The 24,863-nt window shown below is 50.6% G+C and overlaps 1 protein-coding gene across 6 annotated transcripts in view; it reads right to left on the bottom strand.

Moving 5' to 3' along the window:
* The window catches only part of LOC133358187 (parathyroid hormone/parathyroid hormone-related peptide receptor-like), a 61,765-nt gene that overhangs the window by 1,522 nt on the left and 35,380 nt on the right, over positions 1-24,863 (bottom strand). For 2 of the 6 annotated variants that reach the window (XR_009757026.1, XM_061576399.1), the window contains 4 exons: positions 19,452-19,590; positions 15,201-15,242; positions 6,112-6,138; positions 3,649-3,813 (listed from right to left, as the gene is read on the bottom strand). Coding sequence is in view for 4 of the 6 variants with exons in the window: in XM_061576399.1 (XP_061432383.1) it covers positions 3,649-3,813; positions 6,112-6,138; positions 15,201-15,242; positions 19,452-19,590 (373 nt within the window). In the remaining 2 variants the exon portion in view is untranslated. The remainder of the gene's footprint in view (positions 1-3,648; positions 3,814-6,111; positions 6,139-15,200; positions 15,243-19,451; positions 19,591-24,863) is intronic. The other 4 variants (XR_009757027.1, XM_061576401.1, XM_061576397.1 and 1 more) reach the window with 3 other exon arrangements.

The raw sequence follows: 24,863 nt of genomic DNA, 5'->3' as shown, positions 1-24,863 counted from the left end.
AAGGCCGGGCACACGGACACACGCACGCACACGCACACGGACACAAGCACGCACACGGACACAAGCACACACACGGACACACGCACGCACACGCACGCGCGTTAACTTTATTTCGAGAGGCGTAGCGGCAGCGCCGTTATTTTCAAAGACGTCGTTACTCACCGCAGAAAACCACAGCGACGCGACGCGACGCAACCGCCACTCGACGGTAGCTGGCGCCAAAGTGGAGGAGAGGGGGTCACGTTCAACGCTCGCACGACGCGTCAAGTGTACGACCGCCGCGTATCCGCCCCGACCACTTAACCGCTCGCACCCCCGTGCTGGCGTTAGCTCTGCACGGCGGCGTAATGGTTTTGTTTGCTATGGGTGTTCACGAATCTGACCTCGTGCGCATAACGGTAGCTCCGATTGGCACGGATGGCTTTCGTACGGCGCGACAAACAGTTCTGCACGCGCGCGTTCATCTGCCTTTGTAGCAGGGGCTGGCAGGTAAAATAGCAAGAAGAGCCACTGTTTTTTTTCCGAGCTCAATTTTTCAAGAGCCGCAATGCACCGGTGGTGAATACGAGACGGTGGGTCCTTGATAGATACTGCGACAAAGCGGGACCTTCAAGATACCGCGCGCAGCTCCGGGCCTGCATGTTAACCAACCCTGGACTATGCCCTTGGTCCCCAGCCACACGGATATTATCCACTCAGTTGTCTGTTCAGAAGCCGAGTGGGATCTCGTCTGTCCCTCCTCTAAAGGGGCGAAGACGGCGGCGACGGCGGCGGAGTGTTTACGATGCGGCCGACGGTTTGGGATTCCGTGGCCGCACCGCTCGCAGTGCCGCCGAACCTTTGACGGCGCCATTCGTGGCATCGGGTGGCCCCATCGGCCACGCGGCCCCGGTCCCGATTCGGTTGACGGTCGGCCTCTGGCGGCGCGGAAGGTCGAGACGGACACTTGACGTGTGCCGGACTGGAAACTCGGTAAATGTGACGCGCAAATGAAATGACTGCCTGCGCAAATTGCACAAAAAGTTGAATTTGACAATCCGTGACAAGAGGGTGGTGCGACGCAGTGGCCCCAGCGGGTAGAGCGCCCGCCGCTTGCTGCTGCTGCTGCACAGTTCCGTGGTTCGAATCCAGCGGCAGCCCCCGGTCACTACTGCGGGTTGCAATTACCGTAATAGTACGAGTAGGCCTGTGGGAGGGGCGGTGTGTGTGTGTTATTTTCCGGAGCATCTTATAATCAGGAGAATACGGTAAATAGGAAAAGCCCAAGTGGGTGTCTTCCGATACAATGTTTTGAGTGTGCCAGAGGATTGTGAAGGAGTGAATTTTATAATGATGCCCCCCCACCATCCCACCCCTGGGGGTTTATCTGTTGAATATTTTATTTAACTCGACGAAGCTGAAAATAAAAATTGGCAGAAACTGTCTCGGGCCCAGACGAAAATAATTTTCAGACACGGGCTGATGTTTTAAAAAAGATATATAAATAGACGAGGCTAAATGTGAAGTGCTCGATACCGCTGCATCTTCAGCTAAAGAATATGTAACAAAAAAACAACCGTGCTTTTTTTTTTTATTTCAATATTGTGGCATTCTATTTCAATTGACCTCAGATGTGCAACGAGCACGTTCACAGGCAACGGATGAATGCTCTCTTCAAGAGCGCGAGCCAACGTCCAAACAACAGTATCCCACCAATGGCCACGCTAAATCCACTGTTGGATGAAGGCCGGCCTACCCAAGCCGCCGTCGCCCTCCCATGATCCCGCCTCCATTGTAACAATCCACCATTGTAATAAACCATTGTAATAAATCCATCGTAATAATCCACCCCACGCATTCCATTGCTCGGACCATCGTATTTCGAAACACTCGCTGCTCAACAGAAATGGGGGGCCTATTTCACATAACCAGAAGGCTGCATGCAGCCAAGCAGGTCGATTGCTCGGTACCGAGCTGCAAAATGACCCCCCCCCCTCCCCCACCGAGGACTAAGACGTGAAAATGGGTAAAGGCGCAGCCCTGCAATTGCTCGAGAGAGGGAGAACCTGCAGAGGGGAAAGGGGGAGATTTCAGCCTCCTATTTCGACGCTGGTCAGACGTCTCTGAAAGCGCTAGGAGCACCCACACTTTACCCCCCCCCCCCCCCCCCCCCCCCCCCACTGCACACACATGACCAGCCGGTCATAGACTAAACAGCAGTGTGCCCATTATACCGCTGCGTGGATAGCTACACGGGCAGGCTGGGATTTAAGAAACTTTTTGGAAAACTGCTGCGCCAGGAGACCAAATCCCACCCCTCCCGCCCCGACCGCTGGATTTGCAAGTCCGGTGCGCGGGCCATCACTCTGTGGCGGAGGCGGCGGCAGCAGCGACAGCTTCCCTCCCCAAGGGTGCGGATAACAAAGAGGAGGCATTTGACTTTTTTTGGAGCGATGGCAGCGGTGGCCGGGCCGAGACCACCCAACTCACGCGGGAGTTTTGTCTTCAGACGCAGGGTCTCGGCGGAATCGTTGAGCGCACGGGCACAAAGTGCTGCATGTAGCCTGGGAGTGAGCCCCTTCTGCCACTTATTCAGCACTAGAAAGCTTACATAACGTGTCTCGCAGACTGGAATATTTCAGAGCGGTAGTAGCTGGCTGGATGGCTTAGTGGACCACGCATTTAAGAGGGGTAGTAGCTGTCTGGATGGCTTAGTGGGTCACACATTTGCCAGTAGGCACTTTGTTGATTTTGTAAATCAGTGTGTGCCACTTGCTATTTCTTCTCCAGCAGGTTCAGAAACACGGTCATTAATAACGAATACTGCGCATGCACGTATGTTGAACTTCCTTCGCACCGTACGTAGCCCTCTGTGCTCATCCGAGGTTGCGTAGCAAAAAACAACAAGGTGAAAAGCGCGCAAAGAAGCGTGGCTCGGGCAGAGCACATCACGGCCAGAAGGTACGTAGTGGCCGATTATCGATAATAATATTAATCATGGAGCAGAAGCCAAGGGATGGAACGAGGTCAACCGAGGAAATGTAGCGATTAAATCTTGTTTCATGGGCGGGTGCCGAGTGGATTGTTACGACTTTACCAAAAGAACCAAGAAGATGAATCCCTGCAGTCACGAAAGCTTCAAATCGAAATGCCCCCTAATAATTTATGATTTTCAATGATTTTCATTGTAAGAGACGAAACAAATAGCAACGGACGTCCTGCGTCCGGTTACAAAAGTGAATTGAACCCTGCGGAGATCTATTGAACGCAGCACGCGATAAAATAAGGTTCTGAATTTAATCTCTCTTAAAGCGTCCAAATCGGACGTCGGTCGCAAGCCGCTGCGCAGGAGATTTTTTTGGGGGGCGGGCATAGAGAGGCAGGCTCTCTTGGTGGTGGGACGGGTTCAACAAAGAGATCGGTGTGGGTCGTGCGGACTTGACAGGCATATTTATTCATGACCGGGCGAGACTCCACTGTGGTTCCTATTTTTAGGAGGAGGGAGGGGTAGGGGGGGATAGGCCGCTGGGTTCAAATTTTCAGCGGTGCGGCAGTGTGCGAGGTTTTGATTGCTGCACTCAAACTCGGGAAAACTTGTCACGTTGAGAATGCGTATCCCGATGTCGTCAATAGTCTGGCCGTACGCTTGTGGGCAGCGCGCGTGCCCACCTGAGGCTGTAGGAGGGCCCGGTTGGGCACGTTGGTGCTCACACTGTGCGTGGCCTGCGAGACGGTCAGCCCGTAGCTGTAGCTGTTGCTGCCGCTGCGCACTTTCCTGCGGAAGTCCAGGTTAAGGTTCCAGCGCACCCAGGTCTTCTTGATCTCCGCCTGTACCTACGGGGGGGGGGGGGGGGAGTGAACACGCACGGTGTGACAGGTTCACTTCCCTCGCCGGCAGCGTTGACGAAATTCTAAAACAAAGTTACGCGCGTTTTCGAAATCTTGCGTTGCGGCGCACAACAACAATAGTAATGACTTTCGATTTAAAGCTTTTGTGACTGCAGTAATTCCTCTTCTTGGTTTTTTCGGTGAAGTCACGTAGAATGGAAATAATAAAATAATAAAAATAAACCATAATAAAATACAATTCTCACGACGTTTCGGCCACAACGCAAGCAGCCGTCCTCAGGTGAAGAACAGGTCTGTCGAGAAGACAAAGTCTGAATGTGTTCTTCACCTGAGGACGGCTGCTTGCGTTGTGACCGAAACGTCGTGAGAATTATTTTATTTTAAGATTGCGAAGAGGAGGAGAAATGCCCGTTCGGAGTGATGTAGAGAAACCTTCGCAAAGGCGAATTGGGGGTAATTGGGGGTTCACGCATTCACGGGTCAAATGAGACAGCGAAAGACAGCGTCTTTCCGACAGCCCTGTTCTTCACCTGAGGACGGCTGCTTGCGTTGTGGCAGAAACGTCGTGAGAATAATTTTATTATGTTTTATATTAATTATTTTATTACTTCCCTTCTACGTGACTTTACCGAAAGAACCAAGAAGATGAATCCCTGCAGTCACGAAAGAAGCTTTAAATCGAAATTTAAAGTGAGTGAGCGGTCAGTGGTTTGAATGTGAAATACCATGGAGGGGACCACTCCGCTCGATTGTCAGGCGGCGAGCGCTGTGGGGAAGACGCGGGTAGGTGGGGGCGTTGCGGAATAAATGAGATTAGTATTATTATTTTCTCTGCATGGGTTCTTCCATCTCCTTTGGAATTGACAGGCAATAGCATTATTAAAATTTGCTCTTGCTTTTTATGAAAAATACTTAGGTATACGCACACAGGGCGGTCCAAAAGTCAGGATACGTAGGGGTGGCGAGATGTTAACTACCTCGCCTGGTATACAGGAGGTCGTGGGTTCGATCGCCGCCCTAACGCCTGCTGTATATTTGGAGATGGCGTGTCTCTCTCCGTGGTGAGATGTTAACTACCTCGCCTGGTATACAGGAGGTCGTGGGTTCTATCTCGGCCCTGACGCCTGCTGTGTAGTTGGAGTTTGCGTGATCTCCCCGTGGTCGCGTGGATTTTTCTCCGGGTCCTCCGGTTTTTCTCTCCACATTTAAAATCAACGTCACGCGTTTAGAGTCTTTGGCCGCTATACATTTCCACGTGATCACAAGCCACTTCTTTGAGCTATCATTTGTGGCCAGGTCGCTTCTGAAAAAGAGCTATACAGCTCAGTGGGCTTTACCTGGTAAAATACAAAAGGAAAACTAAAAAATCTGAAAAATATCTTCAGTGGTCACTCAGTTTACAATGCCATTGAATACCGATATATCGATCAACGATCTGCCTCCCATGGGGGTCGCATTATTTAAGAAATCACAAAGGATTATTTCATGTTTTCCTCTGTTGACACAAATGCGCGATGCATGAATGATCTTTTTAAATGAATTTAGGAGTTTTATTAGACGTTACATCACGTGTAATCTTTTTGAACATTTGTCCACTGCGTCTCAGTCAATTCGCAGGCTTCTTCTTGGTCATGTTTTGTAAACGACGGATTAAAGGTGACCCCCCCTCCTCCCACCCACTCCCTACAGGAATGAGTAAAAATATATTAATCATATTCTTTGGGTCTTTCGGTAAAAGCCACGTATTTAAATCTAAAAAATAATTCTGGTAGGAACCACATGGTTCCACCAGACCACAGGGGATTATTGTGTCCGTCCGTCCATCGTGCATCCAAAAATGGGAGGGGTGGGGCTGGGTGGAGAGGGAAGGGTGGGGAGGGGCTGGGTGGGGAGGGTGGGGTTGGGTGGGGGGTGGGAGGGGTGGGGCTGGGTGGGGAGGGGCTGGTCACCCGGTGGTGCCCTTATAAAACTCAACGTTTAACCTACTCACGCCGGCTTGTGCCCGCCCTCACAGTCGGGCATATTTGCGGAATACACCACGCCGCCGTTGACCCTGGCCATTGACCGAGCAACCCGACGTTCCTACCAGCTCCCTCCGCAGGAATGTGTTAAAATTATCAGGACGTTTCGATCACAACACAAGCAATCGTCATCAGGTGAAAAAATACAGCGGGAGAGCTGCCGAGACACGAAGTGATATGGGCTTGAGATGGGCTCAGCCCAAGGGTAAGTGGGTGGGGCGAGAGGTGGAATTTGCATGTCAATGTAAGATCGGTGATCTACCTCCATGACGACGATGCGGCTCATCCTCTTGGTTTTTTCGGTCAAGTCACGTAGAATGGAAATAATAAAAAAATAAAAATAAAACATTAGAAAATAATTCTCACGACGTTTCGGCCACAATGCAAGCAGCCGTCCTCAGGTGAAAGAACCAAGCAGATGAATCCCTGCAGTCACGAAAGCTTTAAATCGAAATTTAACCGACGACGCGGCTGCGGAGGTGGCCATTGTATTGCATTTTCTCCTGCCGCGGCAACTCTCTCGCTATATTTATTTCACCTGATGACGATTGCTCGTATTGCGATCAAAACGTCGTGATAATTTTTTTATTATTTTTATTTACGTGGCTTTACGGAAAGACCCAGATAATATGAATTCCTGCAGTCACGAAAGCTTTGAGTCAATATTAATCATAAGTGATCAAATATTAACTTAAAGAATAAACGATGAAGATGTTCTCATGCCAGTGTTCAATCAAATATGATAACCCTATGTCTCCTGACTTTGGGCCACCGTGTAGATAAAAAAAAGTTTAAGGTGCAGCCCTGAAATTTCAAACTCACACCTGCCGATGCTAATTCAATAAAAAAAAATTTGAAATTTAATACGACGAGTTTTTTCTTCCCGCGTGCGATTATTATCGGTGGCCAGCGATGAGATGAGACAGACCATCAATTCGCTAGACAAGAGAGAGAGAGAACCCAATTTCAATAACGGGCGGCCAAAGCCAATACAGATAATTATTCTGATTCAGTTTTAAGGCCAACATTTAAGCCGGGCTGACTTGGCGCCTTGTGACTGCCCCCCCCCCCCCTCAACCATCACCCATCGCGCCCCCCACTCTCCCACGCCTGCCCCCCCTCCCCAATCCACCTCCACCCCCCCGCTGTGTCACCCAGCCACCGCTCCGTGACAGATCCACTGCCAAGCCCGCGCGCTGGCCCGCCGCTCGTTATGCGGCGCGGTCGATGAAGAGGATGTACACGCCGCTTGGAGAACGTCGGTACCGACCTGGTCGCTCGTGTGTTGCTCGAGACTGATGGGCGCGGGCCCCTTTCGCTAAAGCGTGCGATTAAAGCGCAGTGCATGGCGACGACCAAACAACCATCCCCACGCGAGCAAATTTGCCCGGTGGCTTTGAAACGCACGGACGGCGATTACCACCAACACACACACACACGGACAAAGATAATTCTAGATTTGAAGCTTTCGTGACTGCAAGGATTCATATCGTTAGGTTTTTTTGGTAAAGTCACGTAGGTAAAAAAAGAAAATTAAAATTAATAAAAGTAAAATAAAATAAAAATCACGACGTTTCGGAGGCCTCTTACTTCATGCAGCAGTCGGGCTGTGACGGTTCCACCTGAAGACGGAAGCTTGTGTTGCCTCCGAAACGTCGTGATTTTTATTTTATTTTTATTTTACTTTTATAAATTTAAATTTTTTACCTACGTGACTTTACCGACAAAACCTAAGAATACGGACAAAGATCCCCGAGAAACAGCCTTTAACAGACTGCCGGGGGCAAGTGCTGTGAGCGAGCGCGCACACAGCGCACACAGCGCAGATGAAAGCCGGCACAGACACACGAGGGAGTAGGTGGCCAGGACCACGCCTGGCCGCCTTTGTCTCCCGAGTGGCGATGCGTACACATCGGACCAAGTACTCATTTTAGGCTGAGTCGACCTAGGGGAGGCCCAGGACCGGTTCGGATAATCGTCACCGGTGTTGGTGGCCTTGAGCGGTAATCGAACTCGCGTGGCCGGGTTCGTAGCGCAATGCGTCTGATATGACATGAGGAGCCCGAAGAACACCTCGAGAAGAGCGCTCGTCTGCTGGGACCCGGCTCGCTGGCAGGCTCAGCACGTGGCGCTGACTCTGCAGCGGATATCATTGTGCCACGCGCACGGACTCGGTCAGCCCACGCACCACAACTTGGTGGACATTCAGCTAAACGTCACCGTGAGAAACAATCTCGGGTGCAAAAAGGACAAGCTAATCCCACACTACCGTGGCCGCCTGTTGCTGTGCAACAACCGCCACCACCAACAACAACACCACCACCACCCTCCACCACCAACACCAGCCCCCACCGACACCACCACCAACACCACCAACCCCCCCCCCCCCCACCAAAACCACCACCCCCCACCAACACCAACACCAGCCCCCACCAACACCACCACCCCCCACCAACACCACCACCAACACCACCAACACCCCCCCCCCCACCAAAACCACCACCCCCCACCAACACCAACACCAGCCCCCACCACCACCACCCCCCCACCAACACCACCACCCCGCAACAACAACACCACCACCCCCCCGCCAACACCACCAACACCACCACCCACCACCAACACCATCACCACCAACACCACCACCCACCACCAACACCACCACCCCACCACCACCACCCCCCCACCAACACCACCACCCCGCAACAACACCACCACCACCCCCCCGCCAACACCACCACCACCCCCCACCAACACCACCACCACCACTACCCCCCCCACCAACACCACCAACACCACCATCCACCACCAACACCATCAGCACCACCCCCCACCATCACCACCAACACCACCACCTACCACCAACACCATCATCACCACCACCCCACCACCACCACCACTACCCCCCCCACCAACACCAACACCACCACCACCCCCCACCAACACCATCACCACCTCTACCCCCCCACCAACACCACCAACACCACCACCACCCCCCACCAACATCATCACCACCACCCCCCACCAACACCACCACCACCACCCCCCACCAACACCACCATCAACACCACCAACACCACCACCACCACCACCACCCCCCACCAACACCAACACCACCAACACCACCACCACCACCACCCCCCACCACCAACACCACCACCACCACCACCCCCCACCACCACCACCACCCCCACCAACACCACCACCCCCCACCAACACCACCACCACCCCCCACCACCACCACCACCACCACCACCCCCCACCACCACCACCACCCCCACCAACACCACCAGCCCCCACCAACACCACCACCACCCCCCACCAACACCACCACCGCCCACCAACACCACCACCCCCCACCAACACCACCACCAACACCACCAACACCCCCCCCCCACCAAAACCACCACCCCCCACCAACACCAACACCAGCCCCCACCACCACCACCCCCCACCAACACCACCACTACCCCCCCACCAACACCACCAACACCACCACCCCCCACCATCACCACCACCACCCCTCCCACCACCACCACCAACACCACCACCACCAACACCACCACCACCACCCCCCACCACCACCACCACCCCCCACCACCACCACCACCCAACACCACCACCAACACCACCACCCCCCACGAACATCATCACCACCACCCCCCACCAACACCACCACCCCCCACCACCACCACCACCACCACCCACCACCAACACCACCACCACCCCCCACCCCCACCACCACCACCACCAACACCACCACCACCACCCCCCCCCCCTACCACCACCACCACCAACACCACCCCCCACCACCAACACCACCACCACCACTCGTCAAAAATTCGCCGCCAAGCAGCAGTGGCCAAGACGCTGGACAAAGTACCACACGTGGCATCGGACTTACTCCCCCCCCCCCCCCCCCCCACTTCATGTCGACATTTCGCAGCCACCCCCCGTGCGTCTGAAGCCCCCGGGGGCACGCAGCGCGAGCAATGCCGCAGTGTCCGCAGAGTGGAGCGTGTGGGGGCAACAATCAGGGACTGAACGATTTGGAGTGAAATATCTGATTGCCATTTTTTTGACAGATATTGCGATTTGATTTGCGATGACATTTTTGTAAAGTCAAGCTTCGGTTCAATATTTGCTGTGTAATAGATTTAAAACATGCGATGGAGCATTTCCACGTGATACCATCAAAATATGAACAGTTCCAGACATTATAATGCAAGGATGAGAACTTAAAAGATATGAATTGCTTCCAACATGTATTTATTAAAATGTCTTAATTGAAATAGAACAATCAACATAGAACAATTGTTAAGTTAAATGAATACATTTATTATAATAATAAAAAAATAAAACAATTCCAATAAAATAATAATAGGACTTTTCAAATCGCAAAAAGATCGCAGCCTTTGTGATTTGCTAATCGCATTGTTTCAAATTGCGATTTCGATTTCAAATCGATTAATCGTTCAACCCCAGCAACAACCACCGCCATCCGCCACTGAGTGGCGGTGACGTCACCTTAGCGCTTGTGCCAGGCTAGGTGCACATCACGGCCACGCGGAGCGTCAAACGCCCGCCGGCAGGAGGTCACGGGGCAGGCGCACGTGCCACGGGTGGACTGACTGAGATGACTGAGTTGACCGAGATGACCGAGATAACTGACCGATGCACCACCTGTGCCCCCCCCCCCCCCCTACTGAGCATGTGGGACACCCACGCTGGCTGGAGCGACGAATGGAGAGCCGTGAAAGTGCCGAACGAAGACCTCGTACGCGATCCATCCGCGCAGACGCCTGGCTCCGACCCCACTCAAGGCGCCAACGGATGGAGTTAACCCGCGTCCCGTGTGACCAGGCAGCGTTTAGCTGTTTCCGAACATCGATGGGGCCCGTGGCTACTTAGGCGACATTCTAGATTTGAAGCTTTCGTGACTGCAAGGATTCATACTCTTAGTTCTTTCGGTAAAGTCACGTAGGTGAAAAATGAAATAAAAATTAATAAAAAATAAAACAATAAAAATCACGACGTTTCGGAGGCAACACAAGCTTCCGTCTTCAGGTGAAACCGTCACAACTCCTCCTCCCCCACTGTCCTTCCTGGCTCCTCCCCCCTTAACCACTATATAAGGTACAGATATTTTGCTGTGACGGTTTCACCTGAAGACGGAAGCTTGTGTTGCCTCCGAAACGTCGTAATTTTTATTGTTTTATTTTTATTAATTTTTATTTCATTTTTTACCTACGTGACTTTACCGAAAGAACTAAGAGTATGAATACTTAGGCGACAGCCCACTGCTGCTGCTGGTGCGAATTGGCGCGGAGCCAGGAGGTGACCATGCGTGGCTCACCATCGTCTACGGCTGTGAAGTGCGTCAGGGCGTGCCGGGCGGACTGATTGCCCTGCACTTGATGGAGGAGGAGGAGGCTGCAGAGTGGCTCTGTTGCTATGCTGCGGGGCTGACGTGCACTCAGAGAATATTTATCGAAAAATAGATCTTGTAAATGTAGATATTACTGCTAACCCTTCTTCCTCCCTTTGTTGCTGCTAATCCTACATAATGCACGGGCATAATATGACTTTGAGACCCCCCCCCCACCTCCTATGCATTCCACAAGTAGTGACTAATCCCATATCTGCATTTTCCATAAATATGCTAAATTCCTTTGTTGATATGCAAATTTATTTGTCAAGGCGCCCTTCCTCCCCTAACCCAGCTTAAATATACGCTGCCAAGCTTGGTGGTGTTCATTCAGACGCTGTCTTTCCAACAGACCTGTTCTTCACCTGAGGACGGCTGCTTACGTTGTGACCGAAACGTCGTGAGAATTGAATTTTGTTATGTTTTATTTTTATTATTTTATTATTTCCCTTCTACGTGACTTTACCGAAAGAACCAAGAAGATGAATCCCTGCAGTCACGAAAGCTTTAAATCTAAATTTAATGTAGATGGTGTTTTGACCGCGGGAAGTCGCGGTAAAATAGCGCTCGCTAAATTAAACAAAACAAAAAATAAACTCCTAACAAAGTGCTACATGGATCGCTCAGTGGGTCTCACCTGGTCAAATAAAAAATATAGTTTAGCTTCAGTTAAATTCAACCTTGAACGCCCATTCGCCCGCCACGCAACGACAGCAAGCACCACGACCAACAAGGCCCGATGTGTCCTCGCGCAAAAATAACTGTGTACACAGGCCCCCCCCCCTGCCCCCCACGGCGTCCTAATCCTCCTGCAAAGTCCTTGAACAAAGCCCACGTGTGGGATGATGTGACAACAACACAAAAAAATAATTTCACTCTGCAGGGCACACCCCCCGTGTGTTAAAAACAGAGCATGCTCTCTGGCACACTGAGAGAACACTCCGCAGAGCTTAATTCATCTTGAGAAAAAAAAATGTGCTTCTGGCCACGTTTCCCGCTATGACCCCAAACAGCTCGTCCCACTGCACACAAAGCGGGCTATGCCCATGGGGTAGTGCGCGTACATTTGCAACACGCGGTTCGGATTAATTTCTCATCTCGAATCACAATAAATCAGCTGCGGCAAACTGCTTTTTTGCGTGTTCAGTTTGTTGTCCTTCCTACCCCCCCCCCCCCACCAACACCGACGATTAGCGCGGGTTGGCTCCGTACGGTGTGCGAGAGAAGATCAGCCGCAGACGTGCTCAATCCACTGCTGCATGAAGGTCCTAAGCGAGCCGCTGCCTCTGACAATGCTGCGGTGTAACAATCCACCTTGCCCGCCATGCCCACGTGCAATACAAAGATCCCCCGTGTAGCCTGTAACAGACTGTTGGGGCAAGTGCTGTTAGCGAGTAGCACCTATGAAGGCCGGAACAACGTACGTACGAGGGGGTGGGTGGCCAACGCCACACCCGGCCGCCTTTGTCTCCCCAGTGGCGATGTTTTTTATTTTATTTTACACACCGCAACAGGTACCCAATTGAGGCTGAGTCGACCTAGGGGAACACCCAGGACCGGTTCAGATAATCGTCGCCGATATTGGCCGTGAGTCGGGAATCGAACTCGGGCCGCCGGGTTCGTAGCGCGCTAAACCGCTACGCCACCACCTCTCCCCATTGTGACACGCAGTCCCGATTAATTCTCTCCTGAATTCATAAGCGTCGTCATCAATCAGCATCAGCAGCAGTAGCAGCAGCCGTGTTCAATCCACCACTGGACGAGGGCCCGACCCAAACCTCTCACGACCCTGCGATACAGAGGTCGCAACCGGGTACCCGATACCCGTACCCTACCCGATACCCGGCTACTCGTACCCGGCCAGGTACGGGTGTACGGGTACCCGTTTGTGACCCTGGTGCGGTCGGGTACGGGTAGGCCGTGAGTCACTGGTGAGTAACTGTTTGTCACTCATTTCGGGTAGGGTACGGGTATGGGTAGGGTACGGGTACCCATTTGCGACCCTGGTGCGGCCGGGTACGGGTAAGAAATCAAAACCCACTATGAGATCTCTTTTACCAGTGGCAAAATATAATAGTAGGTTTTTACCCTTTTAAACTGGTACAATAAAGGTGTCAGTTTTGTACCAGTTTAAAAGGGTAAAAACCTACTAATATGAATCAAAACCCGTTTGTGACCTCTGCTGCGATGTTACAATTCCAACTCGCCCCGTCACCCGCTAAGCGCGATCTGATCTCATCGCTTCCATCTCCCTCGCTGGAGTGCTCTCGGACGCGATGTTTTTCCCTTGCCTCCCCCTCCCACGCATCCCTCGGTGTTTTTTGTTGTTAAAATATTACCGCGTGTAGCATTTAATTCACTTACTAGCCACCGTGTTCCCCTTTTGCACTCCCGGCGTCACGGGCCGCCCGCGATACACGAAGAATCCCCGAGGGAAATCTCATGCGGCAATTGTGAGGTGGAATTGCTGTGGGAAAAGATTTTTGAAGTAACTGCTCCCCATAAATAACACTGGTCAACACACTTTCTCTGGCATAAGGTATTCCAACGGTTTTAAGGTAATTTTGGGGTGCTGATTCCAAATCTGGCATCAGTTTTTGTCTATCACATCAGGATTTTGAAATATCAAATATAGCATTTTCAATCAAAACTGCAGAAGAGAAATATTAAATAAATGTGGATATCTACATAAAATTATATTATAAACACACTATCTTAAAAATACAGCACCATATTTTAACACTAAAGCAGTCACTGACTCGCAACAACTTGCAATCATAAGTGACAGGGTTAATTTCGGGTAAAATCAATGAAAATGGGGTATGCCGATAGCATAAAAATGAGATGTGATAGAGCAAATCTGAGATCAGATTTGGAATCAGCACCCTGAAGAAATTAGTCTAAAACAGCTGCAAAAGTCCAGGCAAGAAAAAAATGTTTGTTTTTTTTTGTTGACCATTGTAATTTTTTGCTAAATCTTCAACTGAAATCGGGGCAATTTTTTTGTTTGGTGATTAACTTGACTGGAGTCAGAATTTTTTGGGCTGTCAACATTTTTTGTGTTGTTTTCCCAGTCGTACTCCCAGTGTTACGTCAAGAGACACAGAATCCGTTTGGCACTTTAACAGACCATTCTGGACCCCCGTGTGTGTGCCCCACCGACTGTGCAGTGGATTTTTCCAAAATCGTACAAATTGATTTTTTTGTTGCTAAACGGCAAAGATGGCAATTGCCCACATACTCTACTACGAGATCGATGTCTGTCGCACGACGGTCAACCTGACATTTGAATTTACCTACCCTGGAATTGAACTAAATTAAGTGAATCCCCATTTAAATGTTTTAGATATAAAAATTATTATTACTTGATTGGGCTTTGAAGCATTGGCTACCCACACTTGAGAACCCTGCTTTACCCATGGGAGGCTGAAAGCCATGTTTAAACCCATGTTCTCACCAGCGCCAGTTCAGCGGTGGGAATGCCATCAACCGCTGGCTGATGATGCTGTTGCTGCTGCTGATGCACGTGACTATGGGGAGCGGTGGTGTAGCGGTTAGCGCGCTGCACTGCAAATCCAGCGACTCGAGTTCGATTCCCGCTCGCGGCCAACACCAGTGACGATTATCTGAGCCGGTCCTGGGCTTCCCCTAGGTCGACTCGGCCTCAAACGAGTACCTGGTGCGGTGTGTAGTAAACATCGCCACTAGGGGAGACAAAGGCGGCCAGGCAAGGTGCTGGCCACCCACCCCCTCGTGTGCCGTGCCGGCCGTCATAGGTGCTACTCGCAAACAGCACTTGCCCAAACAGTCTGTCTTTCTGATGCACATGCCCCACTTTCCATGTAACATCTTGAGATGCAGTTACATTGAGATTTTCGAGAAATGCATTGTCATTGCATTGAGTGGCTATGGAATACACTCACCTCTCCGTTGCAGAAGCAGTAGATGATAGCCACAAAGAATCCCTGTTGAGTTTGTGAGAGAGAGAGACACGAGAGAGAAAGACAAAGAGAGAGGACATATTGGCAAAGAAAATCAATCATGTGTCGATACATAAAGTCACTTTTCTTAGCACCTCAAACTTCACATCTATTGGAGAGCCCTGCCACTGCGCGTGAAGGTTCGGCACGCCACGATTCATCCCGGGGAGAAATGTTCACAGCGTGTGATGAAACAACATTATTTCGTTAATTGTCGGGGTTAGAATTTTATCAAGATTAAATGCACTAGCAAGAAGTCATTAGTGACCGAGCTGACACACCAGCCCCTTGCCGTGATTCAGAACCCACTTGAATGTTCATGGCATGACACCCAATCTGATATATACAGGGCGCTTCAAAAAAACATTAACACTCACATGGGACTATCGTTTTTAATGGAAAAAGAACGGATAATAGAATGTAACATGACAACAAATGTAATGCTAATAGCTTCAAAAAGTCAAAAAGTCTCCACTTGTTGGCCATCATGTGCCTGGAATCTTCTCCAGGTGGTCTCCAGAGCCCGGAGGCACATTTATTGTGGCGTTGTTGGAAATTCTGAGAAGTGTTAAAAATAATTGTAAGCACCCTGCATATAATTGAGTGGGACATCTGTGAATGATAGCACTTTGTAGCTCGTCGGATTTCTCCAGGATATATAAACATTCTTGATTCCGATCATTGTCGGAGATAGAATGTATCAATGCAGTGCAAAAAACAACGAGTTTAATACATCTGTGAATGATAGAGCTTTGTAGCTTGTCGGATTTCTCCAGGATATATAAACATTCTTGATTCCGATCATTGTCGGAGATAGAATGTATCAATGCAGTGCAAAAAACAACGAGTTTAATACATCTGTGAATGATAGAGCTTTGTAGCTCGTCGGATTCTTCCAGGATATATAAACATTCTTGATTCCGATCATTGTCGGAGATAGAATGTATCAATGCAGTGCAAAAAACAACGAGTTTAATACATTTGGGTTTCTTTTGTGCAGGCCTTGGTGACCGGGCTGAGACAGAGCCTGATAAACTGGCCCACGAGCATGCCTCTGTCTTCTCTTCCAAACTACGGATTGCATATTGAGGGCGGTAACTATCTTGGTGTGTCTGTGTTTTACATTAAAAAAAGCGCCGTTATCAACGCTCTTAACACTGCGTTATTTATTCTGACGAGTACCGCGTCTGGTGGAAAGTTCCGATTTTATGAGGCTCTGGGCCGAGATCATCGCGGGCCGACCGCCCTCAACGAGAGCCATCGAGTCCCATCAACTCGCTACACAGGAGAGCCACGTTTTTTTTTTAATCAAAGACATTTGCCCAGATTCGAACTCTCAGAGGTGGCAGCTGAGAGCTCTGACCTCTGAACCCCTGGGCATCTCTTTTGCGTCGTGAGCAGCGGTCGGGAAAACCCGCGGCTCTTTAAGGACTGTTTTGTGACGGTTATTTATTAAGGACGACTGTCTCGCATTCACCACAGTGGCATTGTGGCTCTTGAAATAGAGTTGTCGTTTTTTTTACCGCACAGAACTCGAACAAAAAATACCTCTTCTTGTTGTTTTGGTATGCCGAGCCCTGGTTACGAGCTTTAGAATCGGTAAAAAAGAAATACAAAGGCAACTAAAAGCGGGGATTAAAATAGGAATTTGTTTTGTGACGCTGCCTTGGCAGTAAATGCGTGAAGCACAAATAACCACAAAATTACAACAAAATGACTCAACACGTTCTTCGATAATAACACAGTGGCCGAAAATGTAATACAACAACAAAAATCCTTTTAGGTCAGTGTTATTGACGAAAGTGTTGAGTATTCCATACACGTCAAAATTATTTAGTGACTTATTTGTGGAATTATCACGCAGAGATCGTACACTTCTTGCACCTTTACTCGCGTCTGATACTAAGGCCCCTTTCTCCCTGCGTGCACAAAGTCCAATTCACAAGGCTCCACTCACAAGGCCCCCAACTCACAAGGTCCCCCACTAGAAAGGTCTCATACAAGCCCCCCCCCCCCCCACTAACAAGGCCCCACTTACAAGGCCCCCACTCACAAGGCCCCCCATTCACAAGACCCCCCATTTACAAGGCCCCCCACAAACAAGGCCCCACTCACAAGGCGCCGCTAACAAGGCCCCCAACTCACAAGGCCCCCAATTAACAAGGCCCCAATTAACAAGGCCCCGCTAACAAGGCCCCACTAACTAGGCCCCCAACTCACAAGGCCCCCCACGAACAAGGCCCCCCAGTAACAAGGCTTCCCGCTAACAAGGCCCCCCACGAACAAGGCCCCACTCACAAGGCGCCGCTAACAAGGCCCCCAACTCACAAGGCCCCCAATTAACAAGGCCCCCAATTAACAAGGTCCCGCTAACAAGGCCCCACTCACAAGGTCGCAAACTCACAAGACCCCCAACTCACAAGGCCCCCAATTAATAAGTTCCCGCTAACAAAGCCCCACTAACAAGGCCCCGCAACTCACAAGGTACCCCAATTAACAAGGCCCCGCTAACAGGGCCCCACTAACTAGGCTCCCAACTCACAAGGCCCCCCACTAACAAGGCCCCCCACGAATAAGGCCCCACTCACAAGGCCGCCAACTCACAAGGCCCCACACTAACAAGGCCGCCAACTCACAAGGCCCCACTAACTAGGCACCACGAACAAGGGCCCCAACTCACAACGCCCCCCACTCAGTGCAGAGGCCGAGATGGGAAAGGGCAAAATGGCGTGAGGCCGTGGGCCCAAGGGGGCCGCGGGAGCTCACGACAGCGCCAGCTCCAGAAATGGAAGCAGCGACAACAAAAACGACGACACAGAAAACCACTGCAGGTCGCTGTGATGAGCACAATCACAGCTAGTGGCGGAAACTCCACATCCTTTATGCAGGGACGAGTCTATCCATAGGAGAGCCACTCTTGACTCCCCCGGACGCTGGTGCTCTACTAAACGTATCGGCCCCAGGAGGGATAATGGGCCGAGTCAACGCACCCCGACTAGGAGTTCAACTGGCAACCATCTGGCAACCTTCCGATTGTGAGCCGCTTGCTCTACCGTTCAGCCACTGCCCACTTCCCCCCGTCCTAGCTCCACATCTCCCTATCCTAGCGTCCATACAACGCTCCCCTCCCCCTACCCCCCTCCCTTGCCCCCCCCCCCTCTCTTACCTATATAACCTCCTACCATGGCAACTCTCTCTCCCACTTCAACAAAAATGTTCTTGCTGTGGTTTTTCCATCTGATGATGATTGCTTGTGCTGCGATCGAAACGTCGTGATTTAATTTATTTTATTTTATACTTACGTGACTTTACCGACAGAACCAAAGAGTATGGAACATTGCAATCACGAAAACTTAAAATCTAGATTGAGTGCATGAGCTTAGAGCAGATGTGTCACTCGCGTCGGTACCAACGTGCCTGCGGGTGCGAATCGCTTCATGTGGTCAACAACAGTTGAATTTGTGTGAAAGGACATTTGAAACGAGTAGCGGGTTAGCAGGTGACCCCCACCCTGCTTTGCCGTATAAATCAATGTTCTTCACTCATTTTCAGGGGGGGGGGGAGGTAGCACTTTCGCTGATAAGACATCATCATGATGATAATGATGGGAGGTGATTTAACGATTTGTGTATTGTCGGGGGCCACGCGTCAGTGGACCACACTAAAAGGTCACCAGGGGGCTGCCAGTGACCTCCGAGTCTTGCCAAGAAGAACACTGGTATAAATAAATTGGCTGCGAGTTATATTGGCTGCATGGGGTGGTGCGCTACCCACTTCTTGTCCGGGGGCCCGCAGAGACCCTTACCGGCGCCACAATGACGAGATGTTGACTACCTCGCCTGAGATGCAGGAGGTCGTGGGTTCGATCACGATCATGACGCCTGCTGCTGTATATTTGGAGTTTGCGTGTCTCTCTCTCCGTGGTCGCGTGGATTTTTCTCCGGGTCCTCCGGTTTTTCTCTCCGCATTTAGAATCAACAACGTGCGTTTAGAGTATTTGGCTGCTATAAATTCCCACGTGATGATGATGATGACGTTGACGATAAGCCACTTCGTTGAGCTATCATTTGCGATGGCCACGTCGCTTATAAAACAATAGCGGCTTAGTGGCCCCTAACCTTGTAGAGTAAAAAAAAAAATCGATATATTTTTTAGATAATTGCATACCGGTTTTGTTGAACGTGCGTATCTCACCTGAAAGGAGTTGAGAAACAAATCGACGTACATGCGGATCTCCCACGCTACGCCACCAATACTGTCGGGGATGCCCACAAAGGCTACGTAGTGCACGCCAAACACGACTGTTAGCACCAGCGTCGACTTGGCCAGTTTGCTTGAGGCGGCACAGCGAACGTGGGTTAGAGGCGCGGTGGCGGTGGCGGCGGCGGTGGTGGTGGCGATGGTGGTGGCGGTGGAGGAGGAGGGGAGGGGAAGGGAGGGGGGCACATAGTTAGACATGCAAAGCACCACGGCCGGGGATGATTGGCAACGCAAGCAGTGCAAGCTGGGCAGCGGAGGAGGGGGGGTTAGAGGCATGGACAACGATGGGTGGAAGCGAGCGAGTCACTCCGTGCCAAATGAAAGGGCGACGGCGCTTCGAAGGGGTTACTTGCGCGGAGGTGTGCGCGCGTGCGTTAGCATCGGTGTGTGCGGCGAGCGGCGTAGTGGGGCACAGCAGGGGTGCATCTACCGGTCATCTCAGTCAGCCAACCTATAGCACCTGCTGGGTCTGTCCCGAGACCTCCTCATGCACCTTGCCTGGCACAGTAGGGGGTACAGCTGGTGGTGCATCTACCGGGCATCTCAGTCAGCCAACCCATGGCACCTGCTGGGTCTGTCCCGAGACCTCCTCCTGCACCTAGCCTGGCACAGTAGGGGGTACAGCTGGTGGTGCATCTACCGGTCATCTCAGTCAGTCAACCCATGGCACCTGCTGGGTCTGTCCCGAGACCTCCTCATGCACCTAGCCTGGCACAGTAGGGGGTACAGCTGGTGGTGCATCTACCGGTCATCTCAGTCAGAAAACCCATGGCACCTGCTGGGTCTGTCCCGAGACCTCCTCCTGCACCTAGCCTGGCACAGTAGGGGGTACAGCTGGTGGTGCATCTACCGGTCATCTCAGTCAGAAAACCCATGGCACCTGCTGGGTCTGTCCCGAGACCTCCTCCTGCACCTAGCCTGGCACAGTAGGGGGTACAGCTGGTGGTGCATCTACCGGTCATCTCAGTCAGCCAACCTATAGCACCTTCTGGGTCTGTCCCGAGACCTCCTCATGCACCTAGCCTGGCACAGTAGGGGGGTACAGCTGGTGGTGCATCTACCGGTCATCTCCGTCAGCCAACCCATGGCACCTGCAGGGTCTGTCCCGAGACTTCCTCCTGCACCTAGCCTGGCACAGTAGGGGGTACAGCTGGTGGTGCATCTGCCGGTCATCTCAGTCAGCCAACCTATGGCACATGCTGGGTCAGTCCTGAGACCGCCTCCTGCACCTAGCCTGGCACAGCAGGGGTACAGCTGGTGGTGCATCTGCCGGACATCTCAGTCAGCCAACCCATGGCACCTGCAGGGTCTGTCCCGTGATCTACTCTCAGCGAGCCTACGACACTTCACGTGACGGCCTCAAAGTGCACCTAGCCTGGCACAAGTGAATGGCTTGTATTGGTATTGGACCAGTAGTGCAAGCGGTTGGCGCACCCCGCCACGAACCCGGCCACCCGAGTTCGATTCCCCGCTCACGGCCACCAACATCGGTGACGATTTTCCGAACCGGTCCTTGGACTCGCCTATGTCTACTCAGCCTCAAATGAGTACCTGGCGCGAAGTGCGGTAAGCATCGCCACTGGGGAGACAAAGGCGGTCGGGCGTGGTGCTGGTCACCCCACCCCCTCGTGTACCGTGCCAGCCTTCATAGGAGCTCGCTAAAAGCACTTGCCCCAACAGTCTGTTAAGGCTACACGGGGTGCTTTGTATAAATGTGCGTACGGTAAATGCATGAGCTTCTATAATCCTGGTGACAAGCCCGCTAAGCCGCTTTAGATGAAGCCACCAAGGTGGAAATAAAAGACTATTCATAAACAAGGGTTCTTGTTTATTCCTAAAGCTTCGGGGGTGATGGAATATATTGTTTATTGCATCATTCGTACTTGGGAAGAATATCACCCACCACACCTGTAATGAAAAACGTCTTTATCATTGCCATAAGTGCATGAGTTTCACAACTTTAGCATATTACCGTATTCTCCAGATTATAAGACGCACTTTACCCACCCTGTATTTTAAAGTATAATTTGCGGCTGCGTCTTGTAATCCGGTAGATCTGTGAGATCTGCAGCTAGATTTGTATGACTTGATTAATATCGGGCAAAGATTTGACTTTGTTGAAAGCGTCTTCCTTCTTATACTCACAAGAATACGGTAATTAGCACGGCCAGCCTTTTCTCACTTACCAACCACGAAGGCTTTAACAACAACAATGAGAAATATGTTGAATTTATACGCACACTTAATAATATGCCCAAGTTAAAATTGTCAACGGTATCGTTGTTGTTGCTGTGCTTGGGTTACTTAAAATTAAACATAAGCATCAGGAAGCTTCGTAAAAACAACAACAACACGTTTATAAAAAAAAAAGTTTAACAGGGAGTAGTGCTTTCGCAACCAATAAATATAATAGAGGTTTATATTCATAGAGGTTTGCATTATCCATAATAGAGGTTTGTTGGGTTATAGCGCGTAAATATGAACGTGTCGCTAAACCCGCCACCACCACCACCAATTATTTAAAGGTTTGTCAGATAAACAACACATGCCAATTCGCTACAAGTACAGCACACCGGTTGTGTGTTGCATAATAAACCCGCCACAACATTTTACAATTCGAGTACGACGTTTCAGCCCGTAACTACAACCAGCATCATCAGGCGACGGCCAGAGTTGTGGAGAAATCCTGTTTCGGTTTTACACGTGTTATTCTTTGGTTCTTTCGGTTAAGTCACGTCTAAAGATAAAATAATAAATTAAAATAATAGCAAATTACGACGTTTCGATTGCAACACAAGCAATCATCATCAGGCATAAAAGAAATATCTATATTTAAGGGACCGTCACAGAAACGACCCCTCTCTTTGTGCCGATATGTGTCCTCTCTCTGTGTGTCCTTGTGATGTCTGTCTGCTTGTATGTCTGTCTATAGTTTTCTAGTTAGATTTTTGTTGCTATTTCTTTTATGCCTGATGATTGCTTGTGTTGCAGTCGAAACGTCGTGAGAATTTTATTGTTTTATATTTTTATTATTTTATTGTTTCCCTTCTATGTGACTTTACCGAAAGAACCAAGAATATTTGTCTATTGTCAACGTGACACTTTTTTTACTCTTTGGCCGTGTCGGGTAGTGGAGGAATTTTTCGATTTAAAGCTTTCGTGACTGCAGGGATTCATCTTCTTGGTTCTTTCGGTAAGTAGTGATTAATCCCATATCTGCATTTTCCATAAATATGCTAAATTCATATTGATATGCAAATTCCTTTGTCAAGGCGCCCTTCTCCCTCTAACCCAGCTTAAATATACGCTGCCAAGCTTTGTGGTGCTCAATCAGACGCTGTCTTTCCGACAGACCTGTTCTTCACCTGAGGACGGCTGCTTGCGTTGTGGCCGAAACATCGTGAGAATTGTATTTTATTATGTTTTATTTTTATTATTTTATTATTTCCATTCTACGTGACTTTACCGAAAGAACCAAGAAGGGTGGTGGAGGGTTACGACACATTTATAAATAACGCGATCTCACCCAAAAAACTTTATCATTAATAATATTGGTCGCGAAGGCCTGCTCCGTGTTAATCTTCCAACTCTTAGGTGTTTTCGGTAAAGTCACGTAGGTAAAAATTTATAAAAAATATAATAGAAATAATAATAGAAAAAAATAATAAATCACGACGTTTCGGAGGCAGCACAAGTCTCCGTCATCAGGTGGCGATGCTTTTACACACCGCACCAGGTACTCGTTTGAGGCTGGGGAGGCCCAGGACCGGTTGAGATAAATGAATCGTCACCAGGTGTTCGGTGGCCGGGAACGGGAATCGAACTCGAAGTCGCTGGCTTCGTAGCGCAGCGCGCTAACCGCTGCACCACCGCTCCCCACTAAACACACGCTGACAAAGATCCCCCGTATAGCCTTAACAGACTGTAGGGGCAAGTGCTGTTAGCGAGCACCTATGAAGGCCGGAACGGTACACGAGGGGGTGGGTGGCCAGCACCACGCCCGACCGCCTTTGTCTCCCCAGTGGCGATGTTTACACACCACACCAGGTACTCGTTTCAGGCTGAGTCGACTTAGGGGAGGCCCAGGACCGGTTCAGATAATCGTCACTGGTGTTGGCCGTGAGCGGGAATCGAACCCGGGTCGCTAGGTTCATAGCGCAGCGCGCTAAACCGCTGCACCACCGCTCACCACTAAACACACGCTGACATACACACACACACACGCAAGGCCGAACTCGCCCACACACGATGAGCGCGGTGGCTTGCTGTGGTGTGAGCGGCGTGCAAGCGTGGGGCGCGTGCGAGAGCAAGCGAGCGAGCGAACGAGGGAGGGACAGAGAGAGAGAGAGAGTGTGAGGGGAGGAGGGAGAAGGCGAGCGACGAGTACCTTGAAGAAGTTGAAAGAGACACGAAAACTCCAAATATACAGCAGCAGGCGTCAGTGTCGGAATCTGACTGCACGACCTCCTGTATACCAGGCGAGGTAGTTAACATATCATAGCCACCGTGATGATGTTGATGATGAGAGAGACACGAAAACTCCAAATATACAGCAGCAGGCGTCAGTGTCGGAATCTGACTGCACGACCTCCTGTATACCAGGCGAGGTAGTTAACATATCATAGCCACCGTGATGATGTTGATGATGAGAGAGACACGAAAACTCCAAATATACAGCAGCAGGCATCAGGGTCGGAATCTGACTGCACGACCTCCTGTATACCAGGCGAGGTAGATAACATCTCCTAGCCACCGTGATGATGATGATGATGAGAGGGACACCGCAAACTTCAAATATACAGCAGCAGGCGTCAGGGTCGGAATCTGACTGCACGACCTCCTGTATACCAGGCGAGGTAGTTAACATCTCCTAGCCACCGTGATGATGATGATGATGAGAGGGACACCGCAAACTCCAAATATACAGCAGCAGGTGTCAGGGTCGGAATCTAACTGCACGACCTCCTGTATACCAGGCGAGGTAGTTAACATCTCCTAGCCACCGTGATGATGTTGATGATGATGATGAGAGGGACACCGCAAACTCCAAATATACAGCAGCAGGCGTCAGGGTCGGAATCTGACTGCACGACCTCCTGTATACCAGGCGAGGTAGTTAACATCTCCTAGCCACCGTGATGATGTTGATGATGAGAGAGACACGAAAACTCCAAATATACAGCAGCAGGCATCAGGGTCGGAATCTGACTGCACGACCTCCTGTATACCAGGCGAGGTAGTTAACATCTCCTAGCCACCGTGATGATGTTGATGATGAGAGAGACACGAAAACTCCAAATATACAGCAGCAGGCATCAGGGTCGGAATCTGACTGCACGACCTCCT

Source organism: Lethenteron reissneri, chromosome 61 (assembly GCF_015708825.2).
Source record: "Lethenteron reissneri isolate LAM-NWPU_2019-01 chromosome 61, ASM1570882v1, whole genome shotgun sequence".
In the NCBI taxonomy this organism is placed as follows: domain Eukaryota; kingdom Metazoa; phylum Chordata; class Hyperoartia; order Petromyzontiformes; family Petromyzontidae; genus Lethenteron; species Lethenteron reissneri.
This window is presented reverse-complemented; position numbering and strand designations above follow the sequence as displayed.